Consider the following 18050-nt stretch of genomic DNA (forward strand, 5'->3'; position numbering starts at 1 on the left):
AGTTTCTGAGCAGTTATGTCCTCAGAGAAAAATGTCTCAGTGGTAAGAGTAACTTTTAAAAAAATCATAATTTGGTGAAGAACCCCCCTTAAACAATTGAACATTAAGAAAACCTATGAAGGAGATTCTTTTTTCTATGCCCCTCATATTTCTAACATATTCCATGTTTAGTTCAACATTACCTCAAATACCTTGGCTGGGCATGGTAGCACATGCCTGTAATTCTAACACTCAAGAGACAAGAGAATCAGGAGTTCAGTGTCAGCCTGGGCTCCCCAAGACGCTGTCTCATTAAAACAAAACAGCACAAATAAGATGGAATCAACTTTCTTCCTACAACCAGTTCTTAGTGTACTTCTCTCTTTATCCTTCTCTCCCAAATCCAGTATTTCCTATACTTCATTAGATTTTGCTTCTTCTCCAAGAGTATGGTGGTTGATGTTTTGGTGAGTACTGTGCACCCTGGTGATCACAGGATTGTCTTTAGTGGACTAAAAAATAATTAGTTGGAACAACCATACTACATTTCTCCAAAGATATAAAAAAAATCCCTCAAATGTCATACATATTTCTTGGCAGGAGAGCCAAGCCTTTGCTACAGGTATGAGGGAGATGGGATTTGTGAACCTTTTGAGAAGGAAACCAGCATCATAGACTGTGGCCTCCATACACCTGAAGGACACTTGGACCAGTGGGCTACCCAGGCATATTCCTACCACGAAGACAAGAAGAAGTGTCCTGCTTCTCTGGTAACAGGAGAACCTCATTCAATGGTAAGTGAAGACAGATTGTAATGGAGTCCCGGCTGGCCCTCAGTGTTTAGGGATCTTACATTTTAGTCAAGATGTTAGCATTCAATTTTGTCCTCACTGATATCAGAACATTTAATCACATGTTCTGATCTCAGTTTTACTCTTTTGGCTTGGGGAGGGTGCCCACCACCCAGCTCCCAAATAAATCGCACAAGGAGGCTTATTATTACTTTCGAATGCCCAGCCTTAATGTGGCTTGTTTCTTGCCAGCTTTTCTTGTCTTAAATTATCCCAATTACCTTTTGCCTCCAGGCTTTTATCTTTCTCTATTTCTGTAGACCTTTTTTCCTTCTTTCTCCATGGCTTGCTGTGTAGCTAGGTGGCTGGGTCCTGACATCTTCCTCTCCTCATTCTGTGGCTCTTCTTTCTCGCCTTGTTTTTCCTTTTATACTCTGCCTGCTAGCCCCACTTTTCCTTTCTTCTGCCTCGCTATTGGCTGCTTATCTCTTTATTAGACCATCAGGTGTTTTAGACAGGCAAAGAATCACAGCTTCACAGTTAATCAAATGCCCCATAAACAAAAGTCACACACCTGAAAATAATATTCCCCAACAAGAACAAGATAGTGTTAGCTAAAAACCTAGATTAATCATAAAATCCTGTAATTCACATGTATACTACTTGATCTCAACAACTTTTATTCAATAACTTAAGGCATATCCAAGCATCTCAAAGTTTAGCATAGATTTGAAGCTGTTATAAACTATTTTTGGGCTCTATGTGTTAATGATTTAGTGTAAAATGATCAAAAGCAGCAACAAGAAATCAGAAAGTTTGAATTGGACAGCTGGATCCACTAGTATTACTGTTATTACATGACTATGGACAACCCACTTAGCCACTGTAGATTTTTATTTGTTACTATCTTTTACATTTAACAGGCCAGTGTAGAGTTAATTGAAAATTTAAATATATATAAAATGTAAAAGTGTGACTTGATTTAAGTTAGTATTGAAGGAATGCCAAAGTTAGTAGTTAGTAAATCAGGTGACTCTTTTCCCCTGATCATCTGCCAACATAGTGGGAGATCTTGGGAAGACTCTAAGAGGCTATTCTAATAACATTGTTGAACTGAGGTTGAACACTAAAGACAAGATGAAGGGCAGTTGGTTCTTTGGGTACCATTCCAGATACTTTCATTGCCAAATAGACACTTCCATCCAGTGTAACAATGGGCAAGATGTCTACAGAAGTAAAAGCTAGAAGCCCTCTGAATATTGTAGGCCAGAATGAAATAAGTGTATTTTAAACCCCTGCTTTGAGGAAGCCTTTCAGAGTGGGTAGAGAAAGCTAATCAAGGTGCCTGTCTCGGGTGTCTTATCAAAGATGCAAGTGTCTAGATTCCAGCACACCCATTCTTTGTTGTAGTTTTTTTTCTTGCTGTGAACACGGTTGTTGCCTCTGTAAGCATGAAGTCAGCATTGTGTGTGTGTGTGTGTGTGTGTGTGTGTGTGTGTGTGTGTTAGTGGGGTTTCAGAGCCTTGCACAGTCAGCAAATGTTCTGACACTGAGTTAGGCTCCCAGAATCTTGCAACCAGCTTTTAAGAGAAGAAAAAGAAGAAGAAGAAGAAGAAGAAGAAGAAGAAGAAGAAGAAGAAGAGGAGGAGGAGGAGGAGGAGGAGGAGGAGGAGGAGGAGGAGGAGAAGAAGAAGAAGAAGAAGAAGAAGAAGAAGAAGAAGAAGAAGAAGAAGAAGAAGAAGAAGAAAGCAGGTCAAAGGGAAGTTGGTGTATGCCAACTGAGTGTTTGCTCATGTTTATTGTGAAAAAAAGCAAATTTTCTGGAAGCTCCATACTGCAGATTTTCATCTATCTTATGGTCTTCTTAATCACCCCTATTTGTGGCAAACCTTGAGGAAATGAGCATTTACATAACTGGATAACTTTGAACAAAGTTGGCGTTTGGTAATAAAAAGGTGATGGGCAAGATACCATGAGGCAACTAGCCTCTTGTGCCCTACTCTCTTTGCCAAGTCTTGGCTTCTTTCTTCTTAGAGTTCTGGTGCCCAAAGACAAAAAGCCAGGAAAGTTGGCGATTCTGAGTTCATGACAGCTCTCTGAAGTGGCTTTTAGTCTAGCCTAAATGTCTTCTCTAAGTGAAGGAGAAGACATTTCCTGAAATTCTGCTTCTTGGGGTTTCTACCCAGCCAAGTGCTCCCAGCCTGCGTGACTCAGTAGCCTCCCTCTTAGGCCAGTTGATGCTGATTGATAAGGACCTAACCATCACCCTGAAAAGACTTGCAAAGTGAATTATTGGATCAGTCCCCTGAAGTGCGCCAGAATAATTCTTTGGGCAAGACTCCATGCTGATGGTGGGCTGAGAGTTGTCCTGTGTGTTTTCCACCCTAGGAAGATACATCTTTTTTAAAATTGATTTTTATTGAGCTCTACATTTTTCTCTGCTCCCTCCCTGTCTCTCCCCTCCCCTTCAACCCTCTCCCAAGATACATCTTGAGGGTTACAGCATTGAGAAATTCTTCTACATGAATTTGGGTTTTCCTACATTCTAACTTCTGCATTCTGTATCTAACAGTGTGGTCATTAGGCAGAAAAGTTGGCTCTTTGCTAGAGAGTATCTGACTTTGTTTGCCTCTTGCACTCAGACTTAATTTGGGACTGAAATTGCTTTTCAGAATTGTACTATGCATCATCCAGACTCATCCCCCCACCATCTACTTCCTGGATGGTTTCCCTGTGTCTTCAGTTTGAAGAGAGCCCAGAATGAAGGCATTGAGCAGTCTGAAGATAGCCTGCAGAAAGACAACGAGATTTGGCTTGAAGTAAGTGAGCCAAATATCTATTTGTAAAACCTGTAAATAGGGATACAGTTGTGTGCACATGTATGGGTAAAATGGGACATTTGACTGATTTATTCAAGTTTTTCTTTCTGTTACCTCAAAGTATTTACATCTTAAATTTATTTAAAATTGACTTTCTTTGAAGTTTGGACTTCCATACAAGTAATCACTTTAGGGAAATAGCATGCACCATGACATGCAAAATTAGAAATGGGTAGCTCAAATACCATAGTTCCATAGAAATCAAGGAATAGTGTTTTAATGTCACTGTCACAAGGCTTTTTTGTGTGTTGCATCACAAACATATCTTGTAGTTTTTCTTCTACTGAAACAGATTTCTTTTGCAAAATTGTTGACTGTTTTTGTTACTTGAGATAGTCTCATGCATCCCAGGTTGTCCTCAAACTCTGACCCTGAGCTCCTGATCCTCCTACTTCAACTCCCGAATTGTTAGAATGACAGGTGTGCACCACCACAAACAGCTTATGTGGTACTGGTAAGGGATATCAAGGTTTCACATGCATCGTGTGAGGTAGATTCACAGTCTCTGCCCCGTAGGTGTTCAGTAGATCCAGAACCAATCTAATCCAACTTAGATCCTCTTTTCTGCATGTCACTTTTGTCAGAATCCAGCAGCAGTATACATGTGTTGGCTTGTGTGTTGACTCTATCTTTTATATATTAAGTCTGCATTTTGCTCTACTAGATCATAGGTTTTTTGGGAATATTAGTACACTTTTCAGAACTAAACATTTTATTCAATCTTAAAATCACATAGTGTAAGTCTTAAAGATTCTCTATTTTCTTTCAGAATATATTGGCCATCTCGATTATTATACTGTAATGAGGAGCTGCGGGTGATGGGAGCGGAGGGCTACATTCCTGCCTGGCTCCCGGCCGCCTGGCTAGCTTATGTTCTGAAATAACAACACACAAACTGTATTCATTTAAACACTGCCTGGACCATTAGTTTCAGCGTTTTATTAGCTACTTCTCACATCTTGCTTTAACCCATATTTATTAATGTGTGTAGCACCACAAGGTGGTGGCTTACCAGGAAAGATTCAGCATGTCTGACCTGGCAGCTGGCTCCATGGCGTCTGTCTTGGAGAGGAGAGGGATGGCGACTGCCTGAGACATCTGCCTCACTCCCAGCATCCTGTTCTGTCTACTCCACCCACCTGTTCTGACCTATCAGGCCAAGCAGTTTCATTATTAATTATCCAATGAAATCATCAGATAGATAGAAGACACACCTACATCATTATACTTTAGATTTTATATGAATTTTATAATCAGCTGTTAGTGTTTTTAGTCTTGCTAGGGTTTATCATTTTCTATAACTTTTCACTTATCTTTTCATAAAACAAATCAAAGAACTGTAAAGTTTGATTTTTCATTATTTTATTCATTTTTATTGTTTGTTTTCATGGTTGTGAATATTCTAGACAAGTGTTCAACCATTGAGCTACAATTATGCTTTTAACTTGTGTTTCTATTTCTGGTAACTTAAAATGGTGTTTTGATAATTGACTTTTGCCTTCTCTACCTGCCCTCACACAGAGGTAGTCCTCACTTCATATAGTATTGTGAGACCACACAATGATTATACAAAGTGAGCAGCAATCAATAATGAGACTATGGTTGCTTAATGACCCTTAAAACATTTCTTGTCACTTCAAATGCTCTTCCATTTTAGTTATGCATATGTGGGAAAGTAAAAGTAATAGAGTTGCCTTTTGTCTCTGGTTCACTACTACTTAGAACACTGGCAATATAGATCAGTGTGTTACACTTCTTTGCGAAAGCTTCAAAGACACCAAGGTAGTTTTACCCTTGCTTGCCTTTTTCTCATGTGACTTCTATGACAGAGCTGGTGGTGTTTTTATGCCTTGCTTATACTGATGACCATAGACCAGTTCCTGAAAAGTATTCCTCACTCTTTGGTGACATGAAATATCCCGGTGAGGTTTTTTTTAGCATGAACTTTTTTCTTCATCATGGCTTCTCTAGGAAGTCTTGTTCTTTTGGTCAAAGCTACATTCCCTACTTTGGGGGGACAACTTCACTCCAATGCAGTCCTCTGCCTGTGAGTCCGCACTCTTGAACTCCCACCGTTCTTAGAGCTGGTTTCTTCTTCCACAACACCATTGTCCACTGGTCAGGTTTCGCTTCCAGCATTATCATGTTTCTGTGCTGCATTTTCATCTTGTTGACTTCTTCTTTTGATTATCCATCCTGGCAGACTTTCACATGTGTTTGTCACTGGGGAAAAAGTTGAAATCACATGTGTATTATGTGTGTGACCCAAATCAAAGCTTCATTCAGGCAGTGAGTGTAAAGAGGAAATGTTTCATCAACATGAAATAGTTCTAGTCACTAAGAGATTAACATTATTAAGCCACATTAAAGTCATGACTTTAGCAATGATGGGATTAGTCAATTGGTCAGAATTCAAACATATTACTGGTGTGGAGTTTTTTGGTTGTTGTTACAAGATTGGCAATGAAATGTTTATTCAGTTGCTATTAATATATTGTATCAACTTGACTTGAGTCACGTTGGTGAGTCAGTAGTTTTAGTTAAACTGATTTAATCCATCATTTGTAGTATGCATTTCTTCAAATTCCTATATCTTTGTTATACATTATCTTCTTAACTAAAAAGTGTGTCTTTTATCTCTAGTAATGTTTATTTAATCCTTGTATATTACTATGTTCTTTGACGTACTCCTTCTTACAGTGTATTTTAAAAACATACTTATCAGAATCACTTTAATGTGTACTTGATACCATCAGTCTCTTTAGTGACCCAAACTGTTTTATGCTGGTGATCTTTTCTCTTCTCACTCACTGGATTCTCTCTTCTATCACAATGAGTGAAACGTTAACTGAACATCAGACACTGAACACCTAGGAGAGATATTGGCTGACACTGTCTTTATTTTGAGATAGCTTTATTGGATTATGTATAAAGATTCAGGAAATATTACTTCAATTAAGTAAACAATTTGAAAGACTAGAACCTCTGTTCTTATTTCTATGAGTACCAATTTCTTAAGTTTTTTCTTTGTTCTAAGAAATTCCCCTTGCAAAGCTTAAACTGGGCCCTCTACTTTGAAAGTCTCTAACTTCCATGGCCTCAGCAGTATGTGCCTGCCAAGGACCCCTCCAGGGTTTGAGCCTGTCTCTGGATAGTCTTTGCTTCATTTATACTCTTATTTTGTACTGCTTTGGATATTAAAACTATTTCTGAGGCACAGAATGTCTGATTTCATTTAATGTGATTTATTTCGTTTGGAGATGTTGAGTCTTGAGTCCTGACAGATTTGCTTGTTCTCAAACATCATCTTCTTCTTTATTTGTATTTTTAAAGTCATCCTGCTAGAGTAAACTTCTTTTTTGACTATAAGCTACTCAATTATATCCAGAAACAGAAGTCTCAACCTGAAACTGTTAATACCCATCAGTTAGCTGCCTCTTGTAGTTTAGGTCTATAGCCTAGTCCTGCTCAACAGCTAATCTAGAAGAAGAACCTCCATATTATACAACAAAATCAAATCAAAAGTTATATTAGTGTGTAAGGTGTCTAGTAAAATTTGATTTCATGAACCCATATGGTACCAAGTAAATTAGGAAGAGTATTTTGAAAATAAGCTACATTAAACAAAACATTTTCCAAGCACGGCAGAATTTCTGGCCCTTTACTCTTCATTTTAGTATAATTTAATCTTGATTTGATACACAGATATGATTTGTATGCAGTGAATCAGAGACAAATTTATTGCGTAAGTGAAAAACAACAGTACTGGAAAACATTAGTTTTGAAAACTTATTTCCAAAATCTTTCATTCACTTACATGCTACTTGCCAAAATAAAAGTTCTGTCATTTTAGCCAGTTTTACTGAGGTAATATTTTCTTGCTTTTCTTTATTCTAATCTTCAGCCAATAGAACAAGAACAGAAGAATTTTTTTACAGAGTATATAAGTCGTCTATATTGTTTACAATGAGAAACACATTTTAAAGTCATTTATGGTTTATACAATGCATATTCTTATGCTTTTTTGCTGGTATTCTTACATATCTCTGTGAGTGACAGGAGAGATGTTTTTCTATTTCACAGATGAAGAAAGCATCCATGATTTGAAGTGCTTTTGATACACCACTAAAGGATAAAATGGTAGTTAGGAAACCATATGCTCACATCTTGACAATAATCTGATGAATTCCGCCTCCCCCACACTTCGAACTCTGTTGCTCATTCCACCAGCAGTTATTAAGCACCTGTCATATGCCAAACCCAGAATTAAGCACTGGTGATGCGTAGAGCAGAGCAGCAATAGAAAGAAAGCAAGAACCCAAGTGGAGATGAACGGAAGGTGCCCCCCTTGTTTGGTTGCAGTTCTTCTAAAGTTTTTGAAAGACTGTGTATCAGTGAATCTGGGTGAGAGGATTAATTCAGCGTGTTTTGTAAACTTACATGCAGGAGCAGGTGAGTCCCAGAAAGGATGGTTTCTTTAAGAAAGTGCTTTGAATCTAAGTAATGTAAGAAACAAATGCAACCATTTGCGATATAGACACTCCATAGACACTTGTTTGGTTACTAGGGACCTAGTCACCGTATGCAAAATCATATGTTCATGTTTGTTTCTGTGGTTCTAAAGTGACTCCAGTTTGAAATGATCTCACTTAGGCTGGACTGGTTAGCAATCCTAGCAGAAACCACCGCATGTTCACAGTATTTTAAAAACCAGAGTCTTCACATCAGCTATAAACCATGGACCACTGCCTGGAAATCCTTTCTGCACAAGCCTAAAGCCTGTTCACCATAATTTATTTCCTTTCTTTGTTTAGTATCAACTAGCTAAACACTGAACATGAGTCTCTAAGAACATGCAATGTGTATTTAATTGGTTAGATTTCAAATAAGTACCCCTAACACCATGCAAACAGGGAAAACACACTTGTTGAATTGTAATCTGTTCCACATAGTACTTATTATACACACTTTAAAATGATTATTTTAAAATTCAGAGATGCTAAGCATTTAAATGGAGTAACTGGTAAAAGTATAGATAGTATTATAAATCAAATTCAGTATATACCATAGATTGTGGTCTTCTCTTTCCATAGCAGGAGTTGGAAATACAGTTTCTATGAAGAACCAGTTATAAAATACTTCAGGTTTATTGACCACAACCCATATCATAACTGTTTAACATGGCTATTAGCATGAAGGTAGAAACTATAAATTGTTTTTTTTAAACAGAACTTCTAATTTTACATTCTTTTCATATTATATTTGTTTTTATTTTCAGCTATTTGAAAAAATATGTGTCCTAAATTACAGCCATATGGAAATAGGAATTGGGTCAGGATTGGCCCACAGACTGCAGTGTGCTAACCCCTGCTCTACACCACGTTTCTAAATTACTACTAAAGATATCCATGACTGTTTATCTTATTTTAGCACCGTGTTATTCAAGCTTGTGCTACTGTGACAAAATGCTTGATGTAAATAGCCCAATGGAAGAAGAGTTCATTTTGGATCTAGATTCAGAGGTTTGGGTCCATTTTGGAGTGGACGGAGAGGGTGGTAGAACAGTTCACACACCGTCAGGAAGCAGAGGGAGAATGTCTATGGTGCCAGCCTCCTCCTGCTTTGTCTTTTAGGCTCTCAGTGCTCCTCCAGCACATGGGACAATGTAATTCCAGTTCAGGGCAAGTCTTTTCTTCTCAGTCAGTCCTTGGTTGAAGGATCCCCACAGACAAATGCAGTGGCCTGTTTTAATCTAAGCTCCTCAATCCAAACAAGTTGACAATCAAGGCTAAAAGTCTTAAACATGACAAAATGCACATGTATGTCTCTGTGTGTATACATGCCCATGTGTATGCTCATATATGTAAGTACACATGCATGCATGTGCTTATGTATGTGGAGACCATATGTTGGTTGGTGTCAGCATGTCCTCCTCAGTCCCTCTTCACATTAATTTGTTTATATAGAGTTCCTAACTAGACCTGAGCTCACCAGTTCATCTAGGCTTCTTGCTGGCCAGTGAGTTCCAGGGATTCTCCTGTCTCTCTTTCCCCAGTGATTGAACTATAGATGTTCTCTGACACTCCCAGATCTTCATATAGGTACGGGGGATCCAAACGCAAGTCCTCATGTTTGTACAGCAAACACTTTCATGACTGAGCCATATTTCCCATCCCAACATCTACTTTTGGGTCTATATAATAAACACTCTCCCATATTAACAACGTGTTTGTATATTGGGAGAAATATAGAATGAATGAATTACCATTTTCAGCCTGAAGTTACATATATGGCAATGGTAGTATTTGCCCTGATATTGTGGAAACAGAGTATCCTAAAACATGTGCTACAAATTCAATAAAATAGAACATGGACTTAAAATGTCCTGATTAAACATGAGACTTTTAGCTTAGTTTTATCATAAGCATTAGTTTGTGATATAGAGCTCATGAGCTTTATCTCTTAAGCTGAATTTTCCTATTTATCTCACCTTCCATATCTCTCCATACACATGCACACACAGCTTTACTCTTGTTGGTTGTAACAGAATGCTTTCAGTCTAGGAACTTGCCAGAATTTTCATATATCTATAACTTACAGACAGAAGGTTTATAATTTTCCTTCTCTGATAATGCCTCCTCTTCTTTGTCTCCCCAATAAATACACAATTCCCTCCGAAGTTTTAACTCAAGGATTGTTTTCATTACAAATCGGAGTCTTTCATGAATTTTGCTCCCAATCCCTAGATACCACAGTCACACTTTCTCCTCAGCGCACCCATCTTCCATAATGTCTGCATACTTCACTGTTCTATTCTATTTAACGATTTGTCTGTCTTGTGAACTATCCAATCTTTTTGAGAGAAGCAATGTGTACTCCTGAACCTATGTCCCAAGCTGGGGGGAAAAAGCCTCCTTTTGCTGTTCAAAAATGTTTGGCGATGGGGCATTAGAGCTCACCATTTGGGAGTATTCGATGTACTCAGGACACAGAACAAAAGTGGACAAGGATTGTGACTTGTGATGCGCTGGCAAAGAAGAGGTGGCAGAGGCCAGAGATTGAGGCAAGCACTTCATCTTGCAAAAACTGAAAAGACTTACTGGCTAGAGTCTGAGTGAAAATCACATCAAAGGAGGTTTCCAATGGTGGAAAAAAAATCCACAGCTATTCTTTGATTTGCCATATGGACTCTCTAGAAAGCAAATATCAAGACAGAATTCAGTATTCAGAAGATTTATTAGACAGTGGCTTAGAAATCAGCTTCTGTGGGACAGCAGAGAAGGAAAAATGAGTGGATAAAAAGAGAAACTATACATCATCGATAAGGTCATAGGAACACTCCATGTTATCCAAAAGGACTAAGCCATGGTGAATGTAAAATCGTGCTACATGTCACTTTGAGATAGTGATGTTTTTGAATAAAGACTGGAGCAAGTTAGATATGTACCTTATAATCTTTTGAGCAATCACGAAAGTACACATATATACAAGTAGTTGTAGGTAAAATGTCAAAAGACAAAATAGAATAAAAAGTACTTAATTCTCCAACAAGAAGGCAGAGAAAGAGAAACCAAGAACCAAAAGATTTACCCAAGAGGAAAACAAATGCCAAGATGATGCGCTTAAATCCAACTAAGTAATTTCTTTTATTAAGTAGAAATTGTTTCAGAAAGTTATGAAAATACAGATTATAATTTTTAGATTATATTTACAATACACACACTTTAAATATAAAAACGAGATGAAAATTAAAAGCATAAAAATTATAAGCACAAAATAATAATGTATTGTGATAATAAAATGATAAGTGTTCAATTTGTGAAGAAGACTGGCAACATTGTAAGAAAATTAAGTGCTTAATATTTTATCCTCAAAATAAGTGAACTGAGAATTTGACAGACCTAATGGAGACACTGCCATACTTATAATTCATTATAGCTGAAATTTTCATCATCTCCTTAATAATTTATACAATAAAAAGATTAAAAAAAATCAGGACAAATGCATAAGATTTCAAAATAATTATCAAATATTGTAATCTAACTGATATTTGTAGAAACATTACACTCAGTAACTGAAAATAATAGAACTAGAACACTATAAAACAAGTCTCAATATATTTATGATTAAAATCATACAGAGTAGGGTTTTTTAACCTCAGTAACACTAAGCTAAATGGGAATAAGAAATTATCTTAAAAATCCATAGTTGTTTTTGCAATTAAATAATATTACTAAATAATCTGTGGGTCAGCCAGATGCGTTGTCTCTGTCTCCTGAGTGCTGGGATTAATGGTGTAAGACAACATGTCCCAGCTTGGTGTCAGGCCATTTTAAGGGAGATTCTGTCTCAATAAACAAAAACAAAACAAAAACAAAATCATTAAAAAAAACCCAATCCATAGGTCCAAGAAGGCTTTATGATGGAGATTAGTAAACATTTTGAACGGAATGGTACTGGCAACAGTGTGAAGGTTTGAAGCATGCTTACAGGAAATTCATATCTTTAAAAATCCATGCAAAATTTAAAAAGATATAAAATTAGTAATCAAATTTCCTCCCTTATGTCATTAGAAAAATGACAAGATAAACAAAAACAAAAATAAAAAAACAGAAAAAATAAGTGGAATAGTAAATGATCCAGTATTTTCTACTAAATTATTATTAGTTTCTTTTCTCTAGACATGAATTCAGTGAAGTTAGACTCTTCCTTTATAGTTTATGAGATATGAAAGAAGCTAAATGTAAAACATAGAAGAAGAAAATTTCATTTTCTCACAGACTGAATCAACATGCAAGAACAACCTAAAAATCATTTCATATAACACCAGTTTTTATGAGATTAAGAAGAAATAAGTGTGTTTCTGAATTTCAGCAGCTACCAATAAAAGGTATAACTGAAGAAAACATCTTATGAAGTGAAATTGACAAAATAATTAGTAGTAAATATGAAAAGAAATAGGAAAGAACTATGTGAAGAAGAGCACTAGATAACACAATGAGAGAGCTTGACTACCTGATTGTGAACTTGTTCTGCAGGGATAGAGAATCTTATGTGATTCTCACACTAAATCTTGAAAGTTCATGAAATCTCCATTAAAAAACCCAGAGATCTCCAGTGAAGAATTACAATGCTGAATTTCATGGGTTTTTTTTCAAATAGCAAAACACATCAATTATAGTGTGTTGTCGGGATTTCTGTCCTGCCCAGTTCCCACAATCGTTAAGTCCCAAAGAAATCACACAGAGGTCTACATCAGTTATAAACTGATTGGCCCATTAGCTCAGGCTTCTTATTAACTCTCATAACTTATATTAGCCCATTATTCTAGTATATGTTAGCCACATGGCTCAGTACCTTTTTCAGCGGGGCAGTCACATCTTGCTTCTTCTGTGTCTGGGCCAGGACTGTGTCCTCTTCCCAGGATTCTCCTGTTCTCATTGACCCACCTCTACTTCCTAGCTGGCTATTGGCCAATCAGTGTTTATTTAACATATAAATGACAGGGTATAGACCAATGTCTCACAGCAATAGTGATTTATAAATGAAGAGTGTAGATAGATGAATGGGCCAGGTGTTTGGGGAATATGCATAAGGATTTTAGCAAACATGCAAACACAGGCTTCATCTCTATAGAAGGAGGCCACTTTTTTATTCTGGTAGCCCAGAACCAAAATACCACACAGAAACTATATTAATTAAAACACTGCTTGGCCCATTAGCACTAGCTTCTTTTTGGCTAACTCCTACATCTTTTTTTTTTTTTTTTTTGATTTTTCAAGACAGGGTTTCCATGTAGTTTTTGGTGCCTGTCCTGGAACTAGCTCTTAATTTAACCCATTTCTATTAATCTGTATATCACCACAAGGTTGTTTCCTACCAGCAAAGTTTCAGCACATCTAAATCTGGCCACGGATCATAACGTCTCTCTCCATCTTCCTTCTCCCGGCATTCAGTCCAGTCCCCACTCCCCTACCTAAGTTCTATCCTATCAATAGGCCAAGGCAGTTTCTTTATTCATTAATGGTAGTCACTGAATTCAGAGGGGACTCCCACATTACATCTCTGCTAAGCAATTACCAGACAGTGTGAACGAATCCTGTGGCCTGGACTTATCATTCACCCCAGGTTAGTCCACCCCAAATGGAATTAAAGTTTTCTTACTCTTGCCGCTTTTTAATTTTTTTTCTTACGATCATGAAGTAGACCATCCCATTATGCAATAATTGCTGATCCTTTAGTGTTTTCTCTTTAGTTAACAGTATAGGTGAATTTATTCATTTTTCTCTCTCTGGTTAGAATAATATTTTTTATTTTCTTATGTTAGAGTTTTAGTTTTGCCTTTCAGACTGTCGCCTTTTTGCACACTTGTTTTTTGCATATAATGTATGATTCATACTACCTTTAAAGAAATGTGACAAGCCCGTTTCTCTAATGGTATCCATTGACATGTTCATTCTTGTCTTGTTTTATAGCATGGCACCTGGTGTATATTCCTGGTCTGCAAAATTCCTAGGTTTGTTTTGCACTCTTACATTGTGTATAATTGGTCTGTTTTCCTGTTCATTACACCAACTCACTGTCTGCATTATTATGAATTTAAATTGGCTGTACATATTCCCCTTAGCCATTTTTTGCACATTTGTCTTAAAAATTTAAGTTCATTTCTCATAAAACATTTCTTTTTTTCGTATAAAATTCAAAATGTAGCCTTCTGATTCTGCCCTTTTTGTCACTGCTCTGTTGAACCAAACAGACAATGTTTGAGACACCAAAACATTTTTTTCCTTGTGAAGGGATCTCAGATGTTGGTTTTACATGACATTTTATGGGCAGGTTTTATTTTTAACATTTATATTTACATTTGTATATGGAATTCATTTATATATTTCCTTTTGAATATTCAGTTTGCTAATGTCTCATGAAAGTGGTAGTATGATTTTTCCCCCATTTTTTATGTTTGGAAACTGTGTAAAACTAGGATTACTTCTTCCCTCAAAATTCACCAGAACACACCTAAAAACAAAAACAAAAACTAACAAAAGAACCTCAGTTCAGGGCTTATTTAGTGGAAGATTTTAATTATGATTTGATTTTTTTGAATTTTACAAATATGTTCCATGTTTCATTTCTTTTCCATCTTTGGGTTATTGGATGCTTCTGGGAAATTACTGATTTATTCTACATAGTCAAATATAGTGCTGATTCCTGTTCCTACTATGCTTTTATTGCTTTTCCACTTCTGGCCATACTTACCATGCCTTTAGAGATACATGTTTTTGGACATTGCCTTAATTACGTGTGAGATTTGTCCACCCTTCTGGAGTCTTCAGGGACAGTACTCTGTCTGTCTCAACTTACTTCTTATGCTTTTTTTCTCTCCTTCATTGACTTCTTTTTTATTGCTATTACTTTTTTTTGCCTTGGTTATCTGGATTTACACTGATGTTCTGACTTTAGGTTTCTGATGCCTAGCTTGGTTATTTTATTTTTGGTGGTGGGTAATTTTTCTTTCTATTTATAATTACTACTTTAATTGTATCCCATAAATCTTGATGTATAGACCTCTTGTTCCCATTTGATTCTAAGAATTTTGTAATACTTTATGACTTGTTTTTATAACCTTAGACTTTTTTTTATAATTGTATTTGTTTACATCATTGATTTTTCAGAGCATAAGAACTTTTTATTGTGCCAGCTGGGATATTAATAGAGGGTGTTTTTTCTCTTCCCTTTGGCCTTATGTTTTATTAGTAAACTCTTAAATGGCAAGTTTTTATTCATTTAGGAATTAAGAACCAATCCATAATAAGGATTCATACTCTGCATTAATTTGTCAAAAAATGTCAATTACTCTTAGTTTTCTCTCTCTAGCTACACACATATCTACAAAATTAGTTCATCCTTCTCACTTTGGTTTTGTGTTCCTGATTACTTGTTCTTTTTCTCTTTATTTCTTGTTCTGCTTATAGTACAGTCTTTAATTTCAGTTTAATAAATTCTTGTTTTTAAGTTACTGATGAATACAGTTTGATTATACTCACAGAATACCCTGAAATATTTTGATACACTATGAAACAGTCACCACAGACAAGTCTAGTTAAGGGCATTTATCTTCCTAACACTGAGCTGGAGAAAAAAATGAACTTTCTAGTTGAATTTAGGTTTTAGATAAGCAGCAACTAATATTTAACATCAATATTTTCATGAATTGTTTGAGCATACAAAAACAAAAAAATTATTGTGTGTCAGATATTTAAAGTTAAGCATACATCCTGTATCCTTGTTGGTTGGCTTTCTGACCTATGACATGTCTTCAGCCTTTTTAAAAGCCAATAAGATGCTAATTTGGTATTTGGAAATTATTTCAACTAACCTGGAAGCTATGCATATTTAATTGTTTGACAAAAAGTAAAAAGTACATGTATATAAGGCACTGGGGCTGAATATTACTTTGAATATTTGGTTAAAGTAAAGTTCATATGATTCTAAGTGAGTATGTGGGAACATTTACCAGTGATCTGGCTTTTCAGTCTACACTAGAGATAGAACAATAGATTAGTGGGTGCTTTAGGAATTGGAAGAAGACGAGCACTACAGAGAATGAATTGTAACCTCTACTATTACTTACTCCAACAAGTAACTTCTAGAAACATGCCATTTCTCTGGGCATCAGGTTTCTTTTGAAATTTCCTTTAAACGAGGTATTTACATGATTGCTTCCAACATTGCACATAATGTAAACTTGATAGTGAATTTTTAAAAAGGAGGTAAATAGGATGAACCATAGTCTAACCCTGGGCTGCTAATGGCCAAGGGTGAGGACAAAGTCTTCCAAGGGTATTGTCAAAGCCTCAGCCCAGGAAGTATGCTTGTTCCCAGAAACCTTGTTAGAAAGGTGGCACTTCAGTTCTACTAACTGAGAATTTGCCTTGTGGCCAGTTCCTTGGCAGCTTGCATTTATGTTGAAGTCTGAAAATCACTCTAAAGAGGATTGTTATCTCAACAGTGAAACAGTTGATGATCAGAATGGTTCAAATCTACTTCCAGTTCATCAAGTAGAAACTCACTAACAGGATTTTGTGCTTAATAGGACAGAGTTTCCTGAAGTGCATTGGAATTACTTCTCTGTGTATAATGGAAATTTATGAAAAATAATTGCCTTCAGAAGAAACTTTTCAGTTGTGTGGATTCCTGCATGTCTTAGGGATCCCAAAAGAACAAAGATGACTATGTGTATATGATTTTCACTTCCTTCGAAAGCTAAACTAGTGCTCTAAAAGGGAAGTCCCACCTTCCTGTTTACCTCTAGAGGGCAAAACTTTATTTCCCCTTTCCTATTTAATTGTTGCTAATCTAGAATTCAACTGTTTTTATAGGAAAACATTTGCTTGTCGCAAGCAGTGCAACCTCACAAACTCTAAGCTCCGTAAATATCTGGGGAATCCATTGTTTCTAATGAAGAATGAACACTTGCCACCTGGCCCATGCTCCCATCCCTCCCCTCATTTTGGTTTCCAAGAGGACTATTTCTATATGGATTCGATAAGGACTGTTTCTATCTATATTCTGTGACCCCTTTTCTTACATTCAGGCTTTATCTTTGGTGGGATGTTCCCTGGGATTAGGGTTTGAGATGAAAATCTATATGCAGAAAGTCTGCTGAGGACCCTTGTTGGTGTCAGTGTGTTGGGGAGTATAGGAACTAGGATTAGTCTGTGGGAGTGGCCTGAAAACAGTGTCAGAATCATGTGAAAGCTGGGAAGACCCTTTAGAGCAATCTCAGTCTATTACCCAGTATTACCAAATGTTGCTTGACATGAGCTTCCTGCCCTTCCCACTCATTCTCCAAGAAAGCAGCATGGCCCTGTATGTGGAGGTCACCAAGGGGGCAGTTTCTAGAGAGACATTACTTTGTAGTGAGTGTCACAGTCATAAAGGAGGTGATGTGGGAGCCACACCACATCAGCAACTGCTACAAATGTGGTTCTGTCCCTTCCTGCTCCTCCTTTGAAGCCCCATAAGTCTGTCTTCACAGACTTGGCCTTGTCTAAAATGAATTTGAGGAGACGATCTAGATGGAATTGTGCTGGTCATCTGAGTAGATCTTAGCTTCTTCCATAGGCTTGCCAAAACTTACATTTTTGAAAGTCTAACCAAGAATTGCGGGAGCCATGGGAACAATTACACATAATGATAAGTTACTCCAGCTCTTATAGAAACAGCAGTGTATAAATTCACTGTGGTTATAGTCTATAGCTCCACAGAGGAATAAAGCGGGACCTGGTCTAGAGTCTGATCAATACCAAGAGGAAGAGGAGCCTAGACATGAGGAGGGAGTGTAACGGGCTCAAAAGTCTGGAAAACTCACTGTCTAGAGTTTAGTCGTCAACTAAGCCCC

General features: G+C 36.9%; 1 protein-coding gene across 1 annotated transcript in view; it reads left to right on the plus strand.

Annotated features, from left to right (window-relative positions):
* Pappa2 (pappalysin 2) overlaps positions 1 to 18050 on the plus strand; it is a 245420-nt gene that overhangs the window by 112713 nt on the left and 114657 nt on the right. Inside the window, exons 10-11 of the mRNA XM_038350230.1 lie at positions 580 to 773; positions 3443 to 3589. Coding sequence (XP_038206158.1) covers positions 580 to 773; positions 3443 to 3589 — 341 coding nt within the window. The remainder of the gene's footprint in view (positions 1 to 579; positions 774 to 3442; positions 3590 to 18050) is intronic.

Source organism: Arvicola amphibius, chromosome 12, assembly GCF_903992535.2.
Source record: "Arvicola amphibius chromosome 12, mArvAmp1.2, whole genome shotgun sequence".
Lineage (NCBI taxonomy): Eukaryota > Metazoa > Chordata > Mammalia > Rodentia > Cricetidae > Arvicola > Arvicola amphibius.